Source organism: Danio rerio, chromosome 1 (genome assembly GCF_052040795.2).
Source record: "Danio rerio strain M-AB ecotype USA chromosome 1, GRCz13ab, whole genome shotgun sequence".
In the NCBI taxonomy this organism is placed as follows: Eukaryota; Metazoa; Chordata; class Actinopteri; order Cypriniformes; family Danionidae; genus Danio; species Danio rerio.
The window spans coordinates 25,542,501-25,554,937 of NC_141021.1; the positions used below are offsets into that span (position 1 = coordinate 25,542,501).

General features: G+C 36.2%; 1 protein-coding gene across 7 annotated transcripts in view; it reads right to left on the minus strand.

Annotated features, from left to right (window-relative positions):
- Positions 1-12,437, minus strand: part of lrba (LPS-responsive vesicle trafficking, beach and anchor containing) — a 410,338-nt gene that overhangs the window by 258,885 nt on the left and 139,016 nt on the right. For all 7 annotated transcript variants that reach the window (XM_087237193.2, XM_087237191.2, XM_087237187.2 and 4 more), the window contains exon 30: positions 5,537-5,712. In XM_087237193.2, coding sequence (XP_087093319.1) covers positions 5,537-5,712 — 176 coding nt within the window. The remainder of the gene's footprint in view (positions 1-5,536; positions 5,713-12,437) is intronic.

The window sequence follows — 12,437 nt, forward strand, 5'->3', positions numbered from 1 at the left end:
AAGACCATTAACTGGAAGTAATAAGTGAGTTTAAGGTAAAAAAAAAAAAAAAAAAAAAAAAAAAAAAAACGTGCTGTAGCTTTTTCATTTGAAGCATTTACTACACAAAGTTACAGTTCAGAAAAGCTATGCAAGGAGTGGACATTATAAAAGCATGATTTTTTCTGTCACTATAATCCTATTAACCCTATTACGATTTTGGATGCAATTATGCATTAGGTAGTCTGTGTAGAAAACTGACAGCTCAGTGTAGAAAATACTGCTTTATCTGAAAGCACATGCTTAAGGTTTACAACAGCTTTACTGAAGAAAATATTTTGAAGAATGCTGACTGCTGCAATATCTCCTTTTGTGTTCAACAGAAGAAACTCAATTTTCTTGTAGATTTGTGAAGTAATTTATGACAGAATTTACATTTTTGCATGAACTATCCCTTTAAGTTCTAGACAATAAAAGATTGTGAAGATATACGTATTGACACTAAAAGGAACAAAGACACTAAGGCCCAATCCCAATTCTACCCCTTAGCCCTTCCCCTTACTCCTACCCCTCGTTGTGCACGTTCACGTGAAGGTGTAGGGGTGTCCCAATTCTCTTTATCTTCTAGACGTAGGGCTAAAGAGAAGGGCTAGATAGCCCTCAAAAGAGAGATTTTTCAGGATCACACCAGGAAAGGGTTAAGAAAATTTCCTATAAAATACATCAGCCACAACGGCCGCATAGCTGTACCCAGAATTAAGGAGATCCACAAATTAGTATTTTTACTCATTATTACGAATTTTTACGACAAACAAACACATGATTTAACACATTCAAAACTGCGTTCGTGTTTTACCATCATGCTTAAAATAAAAAATGCTACATTTCGCTATCTACAATTTATAATAATAACTCCTTTACAGCAGTCCCAAAACATACTGTTACTCGCTGAGACTCTACTACCCTGTCAGAAATGGCCTTTTAACAGTGTCTAGTATAATGTTAATTTAGTTTTTGTGTGTTTACATTGATGAATATGGCCATTGTGTAAATGCACAGTACAATAATGAGCTTATTGCCACATTATATTGTTATGATAACATGATATATGTCTTCAGCGATTTCCTGAAGATAAATACCAAAAAAATAACACAACTGATACAAATACAGCAGTCGCCATCGTCCATCTCATATGAAGCTTACATGGACATCAGTAACCAAATTATTGCCTTAATCTGAATAAGACAATAATATGATAAAGGTGTTTTTGAATGTTCTGTTCATGATTTCATTTTACAGTTTAGCACAGGGGTCGGCAACCCAAAATGTTGAAAGAGCCATATTGGACCAAAAAAAACAAAAACAAATATGTCTGGAGCCGCAAAAAATTAAAAGCCTTATATAAGCCTTATAATAATGGCAACACATGCTGTATGTATTTATATTAGCTATATTAGCCTACTATAAAAATGACTTCGTTGGCTACAAATACATACTGAGCCTTCATGATTAAATGTTCACTTCCCTGCAGTGCATCCTGTAGAGAATGACGCGCCACGTGACTACTCTGTTGTGCGATGCCGTCTCAAGTTTAACTTACAGTATATTAATGAATTATGTTTAATGTTCAAGTTTAACTTCATTACAATATTAATGAATTGTTTAATGATCAAGTTTAACTTCATTACAATATTAATGAATTATGTTTAATGTTCAAGTTTAACTTCATTACAATATTATTGCACTATGTTTTGCTTTCATGAAATTAAAGAAATGCAATAAAGAAATCTGATTTTTTAATGTTTTTTTTATTTTGATGATTCAAAAGAACAACATCAAAATGAACGTGCACAACGTGCCCCTTATCTGGGCAACAAACAGTGCAATAAAACGCAGCCTGCCATTTCCATATCAAGATCAGCTCGAGTCATTCCTGGGAATGTGCTCAACAAGGAAGGGTCAATCTCCAGGGGTGTGTAAAGGAAAGTCTCGTTTTTTCCTTTCGCAACTCGCAAAATCTGCTCCCACATGCAGTTTGCATATCAACAATCGCACCTTGTAAATAATCACCGTTGAGTGAGTGATCGGGATGGGCTTCTTTGAATTCTCTCAGGGAGGGAAAATGAGAAAGCGTGCCCCGCTGTACATCTTTGGCAAAAGCAGGTCGCACACCAGAAGCACCGCTCGGCGCCGCGACACGGGGCGTACATGACAGTTTAAAGTATCACACACCAGACGCGCACATTCCGGTGTGTGTATCCTGATAGAAACCTATGTTTAGAATTCTAAAATACATGTGGCGCGCCGCCGAGCGGCGCTTCTGGTGTGCGACCTGCTAAAGACAGCTTGCGCTCCATGGCGCATCACACAGCCGCCGGTTTGTTTACAACAGCTACCTGCCTGGCATCCCGCCCTGCTGATAGAAACGTGTGTCGCAGGCTATGACGCAAATCTTCGTTGACAGAAATGTTGAAATTAAATATTCTACACACTTTTACAGCATTGGAAAACGTTAAGATTGTTTGTCCTCCTATAGAAACCATATTAAAACAAAAATATATTTACCTCCCTCATCGTTTTCCATTTTCAAACATTTTTTGAAAAAGTTCCAGGGAGCCACTAGGGCAGCGCTAAAGAGCCGCATACGGCTCTAGAGCCGCGGGTTGCCGACCCCTGGTTTAGCACATAGTTTGATTAACGTCATTGCGTCACCACGCTATTTACATTTTCGGAGGAGTTTCATGTCATTTCTGGTCTTACATTTTTAAGTCTTCGACTTTAACTGCAGTTAGGCACTTTCACTTCAGGAACATTTCCTGCATGCCCCCCTTGACATATGATATTGGATGCGAGGAACTGCTGAAAGACGGTTGTTTTAATGGAATTTGATATCACACACTCTATGGGGAAAAAAACCTCTGCAATTCACAATGTGTTTCTGTAGCGCTTAGAAGTGTCAAACAGCCATGTGTCACAAAATGCGGTGAAAATCCTACAAGACGGTAATAGTTTGATTGCGGTGTTTTCATGTCTGTACTGCACTTCAAATTTGTGACTAAAATTGGCAACACTACATGTCTTAATCTGATTTCTCTTGAGAGACTTAACTGGATTAAAAGAATCCGAAATTGCTGTTTACATGGTAGACTCAATCAGTATTGTATTAATCATATTAAACTGAATTACTGGTGTCCATGCAAATAAACTCATTGATTATTTGCATTGTTCCTTGTTTTCAATGGGTCAGAAAAAAGCTATTATAAAAATATCACCCAGTTCTACTAATAACCAAGTGAAACCCCCCTTGCTTGTCATCTAACTCCCTTCTAACGAACAAAAGTGCAAATGCGCATTGAACCCCAGACACTAAGTGAAAGGATCTGAATGATAGCTCTGGCTCTGTTAGCATTCATGTAAAATAACCATTAGAGCGGCTCTTACACTCCCCCTGATAAAACAGCCCATAAATTCATTAGCTGTACGTGGCTGTGATTAGTGTACGAATAATTATACAGCAATAAATTTCCTCATGCTCCTGTAAATGTCACATTTTGGGTTAGTGAAGGTCTTGGCAGGATCACGCTCTCTCTCTCACAGGATATCTCACCACAATAAATCTGCATACACTAATATCTCTCCGAACACACACACACAACACAGACATGGGTCTCAGGGCAGGGATAACTCTAGCAGGATGACAGGCAGCAGTGTGGAATGTGGGGACAGCGGCTCTTTAAGCACCAACATGTGTGTCTGTGGAGAGACTCCTGCTCGCAGATGAAGTAGCCACTTCAAACAGCCCGAAGAAAATTAGCTTATCTCTATTCAGCTGGGACCTGCTCCTGTACTCGTGCTCACACACACACACACACACATACACTGGAGAACCATAAAGACATGGACAAGCTTAAAACTACAAGCATGAGATATAGGCCCATGAGTGCACTAGTTCAAAGACAAGAAAAGCGAAAGGGAACTAAAAACAATCCCACGCACAAAGGATCATGTGTGCACACACATGTTGGGTTCACTAGATTTGAAAGGAGGTGATGATGTTGGCTACAATTCAAATCCAGCCACTAAGCATCACATAAACTTGCTAATACAATCAGTCTGTTTTTTGCCATATTTCACAATGTCTGTGAAGGGATTTTAAAAATGGTCTTCAAAAGTGCAACAAAAATGTATCTTTGAAACTGATAATGAATTAAATCTTTAAATCAAAGGCAATGAATAACGTTTATTTATTTATTTTAGTTTTTTTTTTTTATCCATTGAATGTTTTTTTCAGCAAATAATAAAAAATAATCAAAAATACCTGTCCAAATTTTTTTATTATATATTTTAGGGGTGTCAAAATTAATTGTTTCTTCAATTCACTGTTTGTGTGTTTGCTGGACAGTCTTTCATAGAGAGTGTAGTACATCAGAACGCAGCTAGGAAAAAAATATAAGCTGTAAACTCTTTCTCTCTCTCTGTGACCGATTTGACCTGCTGGCATACGTTAGTGAGGTAACACTTTATCTCCTCTATCGGCTCTTACAACAATAACGTTACTTGTGGATGCAGACAGAGGGAGTTTCCTCCACTGCCATGTCACCATCTATAATGGATCAGCTGATCGCCGCGGCCATTTAACATCAGTGTCCGTGTCAGTGTTTGCTGAACAGCAACAGAGACGCAAAGAGACCAATCGCAATTGAAGCCTTTGTTCAGCAAACAGACCAAAGACCTATCGCAGCCTTTTCTGTTGAGCGCGTGATCAATCATAGGCCTTTAAGAACTTGCTCAACAATGCTCAAAAAGCATGCGGGACACTTTACAATTGTTTATTTGCTGTAAATGCTTATGTTGTTCTGTGCATGTACTTGAGGTTTGTTTAATACATTTTGATCTAATAATCCTGGTTAAGTCTTTAAATGTCACTTTAAGCTGTATAGAAGTGTCTTGAAAAATATCTAGTCAAATATTATTTACTGTCATCATGGCAAAGAATAAAATAAAGCAGTTATTAAAAATGAGTTATTAAAACTATTATGATAACAAATGTGTTGAAAAAAACAGGTGGCGCAGTGGGTAGCACAGTCGCCTCATAGAAAGAGAGTCGCTGGTTCGAGCTCCGGCTGAGTCAGTTGGCATTTCTGTGTGGAGTTTGCATGTTCTCCCCGTGTTTGCGTGGGTTTGCTCCGGGTGCTCCTTTTCCCCCCACAAGTCCAAAGACATGCACTATACTGTAGGTGAATTAAATAAGCTAAATTGACCCTTCTTTTAAATGCAAAACAAAAACACTTTTGAAATGTAGTGTTTATTAACAAGCCATTTATAGACTCCAGATCCTTTTCAAAAAACCAGAAACTATCCCGAGAATCAATTTAAATCAATAAAAACTACAGAAATAGCAGCCAGGTAATCATCTTACATTTGATAATAAAAATAATTATAAAGCACAGAATTGGATGAGGATGTGAGGATGAATATTCTATAATGTGAAAATGTACAGAACACAGCTCTGTATGCTGGCAAGGCACTGATCATGGTAAGGCACTGATCTACTCACCTGGCGTGGACTCTGTGCTCTGAACGGTCTCTCCTGCAGACACCACTGACACGCTGTTAACTGGAGTTCCACCTGAGGATGCAGCAGTAGCTGACGGGACGGATGCAGATGCAGACACTGTGCTCATTCCTGGAGACGGAGCCCCACCGGCCTTCTTGGGTGCCACAACAACACTCCTGTGAAAACAATTAACAAGATTTTAAAAGTAGTCACGTCACAGATGTTTTCACACTGCATGACTATTTGGGATTGCATTCAGTCGCTGCTGTGTTCACACTGCAACATGGAACAGCGTTTTCATGACTTTACAACAGGAAGAATCGCAGACAATTTCTATCCGCAAACTACGTCTCACAACTAAACACATGCGAGAAGTGACATGAAAAAATTGCGAGGCCAGGTAGATTATCTTTGTCATTAACTATTGAGAAAGAAATCTTCAGTAGGGTAGACAATCTACTTATTTTGCTCACTTTCGGCCTTAAAAGGGAATTAGCAATTTGTCCTCAACTCTTTTACTTTTTTGATCCGGTTGTGATAATGTTCAGATGACACGTCAAAGAGAAACGGGTGCTCCTGCTAAATTTCCACTAGTTTTTCCTCCATTTCTTGGGTCCAAATAGACTGAAAAGAAGCCCTTTTAACTTCTCCCTCAACCTTCTGCTGACCTGTAGATACCAATGCTCGTGGATCCCGCACTCTCATTGGCTGTAGGTGATTGCCAACGTTATTTTCAATCCTAAAACATTTTACATGGCATAATTTTATTCGCCGACCTGTCAAGATATTAAGCAAATATCTCACATGTGTCGGCTATTCTGCTTCTCTGAATTTAAATTTATATATTTGACCTTTTTTTTTTTGTGATGCTTTTCCAACTACTGATATTTCTTCTCAGTTATTATTAAATAAATAGGTGCCATGTTAATATTTGACAGGACAAAAAAGGAGACTTCAGGAGCCTTTTAAAAAAACTGTATTTGGTGGAGAAATACAGATTTGCAATCACAGTCAGCTTTACATTTTTATATATAAAGGGGGTAGTGGTGGTGGGGGGAGTCTTAAATTGCTTAAATCAAAATACTTTTTACTTGAAATTTGCAAGAAATGGCACCAGACCAAATCAGATTATTTATTTTTACATAGCTATATACTGATTCAAAAAAATTGAAAAGTACAGTCATAAAATAAAATTATATTCTTTCTTTTTGTGCCGCTTTAAAGAATTATGATGTTTATATTAGATTGTCTTTTTTAATGCGTCTCACAAACAGCAGGAAAGCAGACTCTGATGCTCTAATAAATACACGGCGCTAGACAATCAAGTACTCTGTCAAAAAACCATTAGCTCTTGTTCCATCGTCGGCCCTGTAACGATCAGACTGATGATGTAGGCTAAATATGCTTCACATAATGTGATTTAGCATAAAAAGCCACTGAGCTCACACAACACAAGAAGCCCATTTACCGTGTTAGCGTAATTAGAGCCCTGTTTGCCTGACACAGAATATTCCATAATGGCCGCATCTATCTTGCAAACAATCAATGGTCTCCCAGCTCATGTCACTCACAGCTCCAAACTTTGTGATTGATTAAAGTTGGCGGCGTGCACTAGAAGCTACTGAGTGTTCCACTATAGAGTGCCATATCTTCTGATGATCTGATAAACAAGTGTTTGCGGTCAGATAAGGACTAAGGTGTCTTTAAAAAAATCGGTTTGTTGTGAAGTAAGCATTCATACTTAAATTCTTGAAATTTGTAGTAAAGTAAAATGTAAACGTTTTAACATTTTCACACACTGATTTGTATTTCTTTTACAATCTACTTTTTGATAGATCCTTCGTCTAATGGAACTATGGAATTACGTCCAAAAGAATATTTATTAACAAACCTTGAAAAGGAAAAAAACTATTAATGGTCCATTAACAAATCATCAACACATTAAAATAAAAAATAAATAAATATCGATATCATTGTTTTACTTAGTAGAAATAGTCAACCCTCTATAATGTAAATCTCGCCTATGTGACCAAATGTTACACTGAGACAACAAAATAATGTCTATTGTTAGCCATTGGCTAATACACTGTTAGATTTCATTTACCAGATATTAAGATAAAGGCTTAAAATAAGCTTAGCGAAGATATATTTTCACTCGCCTACTTATCAACACACTGGCTAAAGGCTTGAGAGTTTCATTACTTGGTGCATACACTGCTTGTGCTTTGGAAACTTTGACAAAAAAACGAAATAATGAGCAAGCATTATAAAGTTGCCATAGAATAAAAACCTGGATATACAGTTGAAGTCAGAATTATTAGCTGCCCTTGGAATTTATTTTTTCTTTTTAAAATAAATATATATCAAGTGTCTTGAAAAAAATATCTAGTAAAATATTTTTTTTAGTGATAAAATAAATTAGTTATTAGAAATGAGTTATTAAAACTATATAGTTTAGAAATGTGCTGAAAAAAAATCTCTGTTAAACAGAAATTGGTATTTAAATTAAACGGGGCTGAAAATTCTGACTTTAACTGCACCTACTGTAGGCATAGCTGAATTATAAGTTTAGTAAATGTTAGTAAGTTTTAATATACTGTGAGTCTCAAACACCATTATTCCCTCATTCTCGTGTAAATCTTGCGAGTGGAACAAAACACTGACTGTGACTTTCCACACAGAATTATCAATATGCACAACCAGCAGCGTTTACACGGAGATAGATTTTAATCCCTGCTTCTGTTTTTAAATACAATAAACTCATAAAACATAACTCAAAATGCATCCCTGTTAGTATCTTTTTTCACGTACAATTATATCTTATATTATATACTATATTTAATTCACAACATATAATGGAGCAGAAGCACTGGAGGAGCAGACATAGTTACCCATAGATAGCTCACTCGCTCTTAATGTCAATCTCAGATGTTAGGTTCACGTTACAGTAATTAGACAAGGCATCTACTTAGTTTATTAATTTTTTTTTATTTTTAGTTTGTTGATAGTAAGTATGATTATTCCGCACATGGGTATTTTAAAGTACATGACTCTGTAAGAGCATTGTAGAAATGAGCCAATATATTCAAGACCATCCCAAACACTGTAAAGTAGTCTGAACTTACAATCTATGGCTAATTTTGTAGGGATATTCGAGGGAAATGGCATGTCATACTGTATATTTTCTAGGGATATTTTAGGGAAATTTTATGTCAAATTTTTTTTAGGGACATTCTAGGGAAATCGCATGTCAAAGAAGACGGAGCTCTAGAACACATCCACCAATTACATAAAACCAATGGACCAACGACAGCTCAGGGGTGTTTAGGAGTCAAAACAAACTTCCCTAGTTAAATTTGCTTTGGTGAAACAAACTCAAAATGACATCATTTCAGTTCTTCCTTAAATTTATTTGAAGTATGCCAGGGCCTAACACTATAGTAAACATTTTATAAACAATATACATTTAAAGTTGAAAAGATAAAGGAAACACCAGATTTAATAATGTTCACAATGATGTCACAGCTTCACTGCCGCATCCTACATTGACTAGAGGTAAAAATGGAAATGGTTCATATCAGCTGAAAGCCATGACAGAGTTCTGGCCTTTCACAGTGGCGAGTGTTCAGTTTATCAGTGCTGACAGAGGGGGTAATGCTACGCAGTCACCAGCTCCTCTCCAGAATACATCCACAGAGACGATACAGACCGAGCGGCAGATAAGAGCCGTCTAGCAGACCTCTTCAAACATCCCACTGGAAGTCGCCTAGAAGAGAGTGTTCTCACACCATTTCTACACATCTGATGTGTCCTTAAGTTGAAAATAGCCAGTCCGAGTAAACCAAAGAGGAATTTGTAAAATGGAATGCTTGTAGTATCACGCATTGGCTGTACAGCAGTCCACTGTTCCAAAAACTGTATTAAAGCACATTTTTGCTCGCTCTCTCCATATCTCTCTCTCTCTCAAGTGCATGTTTAACACTGAGTGGTGGTGGACGGCTGTTTACGGAGGGGGGAGTGAGCGGCTGCAGCATCCATCTGCTCAAAGGCGCAGGTTTTAAATTATTCAGCACACCATTAGCACACTTAGCCCCAGCTCACTAGCGCTGTCAATTAATCAGAGCTGCCAGGTGTACAGCACCAGACGAGAGGCCAGTGCTGACCAGCGTCCGTGGAGTTTGGATTCCAGACGCTGAATTATTTAGCAGTTTTAACCAACACTCCCGGAGACGACATGTAAACAGCATGTTTCCCGTAATCGGAGCAAATGTGAGATCAGGTGCGAGGAAATGTGTGTGAGAAACTGATTTTACTGGACGCTCATCGACATTTTGGGCTGATTTTCGATAAGGGCTGAGCAATCAGCTGCTTAACATTAAACACAGTAAGATGAAGGGCTGCACGATACTAGAAAAATCTGACATTGCAATATTAAATTTTTTTGGGATAAATATTGCAATATAAATACAGTTTCAGAAAATGCTTTGAAGAGCTCGATTTGATGGCTTTCTGGGGAGTTTAACTGTATTCAGGCACAGAATAATCATAAACATTTAATAATCACAATTTTAAAAAAAACTGCCTTTTCTTACTTTGTTTTGTCTTGTTTTTGGTCCAAATATCAAAAAAAATATTCTTAGACCAATTAAAAATATTGTTTAGTTCTCACCATCAGAAAAAAAATTGTGAAAATTACGAGCTTTTTGCTTTTTTGAGTAAAATAATCTTTTTTTTTTTTTTTGCTTAAATCATATATATTCCATATAAATACAGTAAATAAATACAATTCCGTAGCTACTGGTCAACTATATTTCAGACTTGACATTGCATATCTTTGCCGTGTGACTATTGTGGGTGTACATATTGTGATAATAATGCTGCAACGATATATTGTGCAGGCCTAGTAAGCTCTATACCATTTTTGTCGTTAGGGTAGAAAGAAGATACTAGAAATACCTGTTTTTTGTCTTTGATAAAACAGACAAAGCATTTAAATTACACTGCTTATTTGTGTCATATTTGATTATATATTGAAATTACATATCTTAGATATAAATAAATACGTAACCTAACTTACTAAATCAGAGATGCCCAAAGTTGGCCCATTGTAACCTTCAATTTGCCCTACCATCCCATCTTAGAAGAGAGTGAGAATGATGGAGAGGGTTGGTGTATTTTACTGCTGAGCCACAAAAAAGCTTATTAAAATTAAATGTTTCGATTAAATGTTGTGAATGAATCAGATTTTTTAAAATGTAAATACTGTTACTCAACGGACAGAGGTCTATGCAGAATACATCAGTAAGCAATTCAAGGCAAAAATACTGTAACTCAATTGTTATAAATGAGATTGTTTTTACTATAGTAAGTTCATTATAAAATGTGAAAAATCTATTAATATAAAGCAATGTTTTCTAGTTATATTTAAATTTTATGAAATCAATTTGGAAATTACCAATGGCAATTATATTTACATCCGGCCCACTAGCCTCAATCAAGTTTGGTTTTTTGCACTTCATAAAGAAATGTTTGGTCCCCCCCTGCGGACTAAATAAATGAATTTCACTTAATAATGTCAAATGTGGTTGGATTAATCACAATCAGCTATGTTTTTTTTATCTTGTTGGAGTTATATATCTATATCAATATATATCTATATCAATATATATATATATATATATATATATATATATATATATATATATACATTATATTATATTATATTATATTATATTATATTATATTATATTATATTATATTATATTATATTTCAGCAATAAATAACCTCTGTGCAAAGCTACTCTAAAGTATAGAATGCAACTGTATACTATTATAAAATGTAAGCCATTGTGATTTACATAATAATTTAAATTAAAATATTTTAAAAAGCTTAAGAATGTACAATGGTTACTTAACTGAACAAAAATATAAATATGCATCTTTTTTTCATCTCCACCATCAAAAGAAATTGTTATATATTAGTTTAAGTAACTACTCTCACTATTAACAAGTGGCTTATTACCTGCCTATTATTAATATTTTGTTTGTTTATAGTATTATAAATTGCATAGTTGCAAATAACTGCATGTTATTACTTTATATCCATAATCCTATACCCAGTACCTAAAGATAACGACTACTTAGCTATTAATAAGCAGGAAATTAAGAGTTTATTGAGAAAAAAGTCCGATTTAATGGTTTATTAATAGCAGTCTCTGCACCTTAAATATAAGTGTGACCAAAAATACTGTCAAAGTATCAGTAATGTTGATCTCTGTGACATTCAAACCCTTTCTCCAACAATATTTATTTGGTCACGTGTAAATCAAAATTTGTCCAACAAGCCCTTATGACACAACTCAACAGTCTCTGGATCCTATCAGCAAATATTTGCAGACTTCATGTCAAAACAAGAGTGGGGTAAGAAAGATGTATGGCGAAATCAGGATGCTGCTGATAGTAAATAAATTTAACGTCTGTTTTACCCTTGACCTCAGGCCTGTTTTATCTTGGAGACCCTGTTTTTTCCATATATAACACCCATAAATCCCATGGGATTCAATCATACCACCCTGGGTGTTCCGACTCACACTCTTTTAAGCAAGCATACATGCATGCCAGCAGAAAGTGCAAGCTGAGGGAAGCTCTGTGTGCATAGTACGTGCAGCTACACTGAACACACTACACCATAGGGGCCAGTGGGAATGGAGTACTCAGCACTCCGAGTTTCACATGTTGGGTTGGTACTTTCTCTGTTGGTAAACATTATTTTATATAGGACGGAAAAGGTCAGTGAAACCATTATGAATATACAAGTCAACAAAATTAAACAAAAAAAGTCAGATTGATATAGAGCGGAGAGAGTCTATGGAGGAAAGAAAAAGTGGAAATGGAGAACACC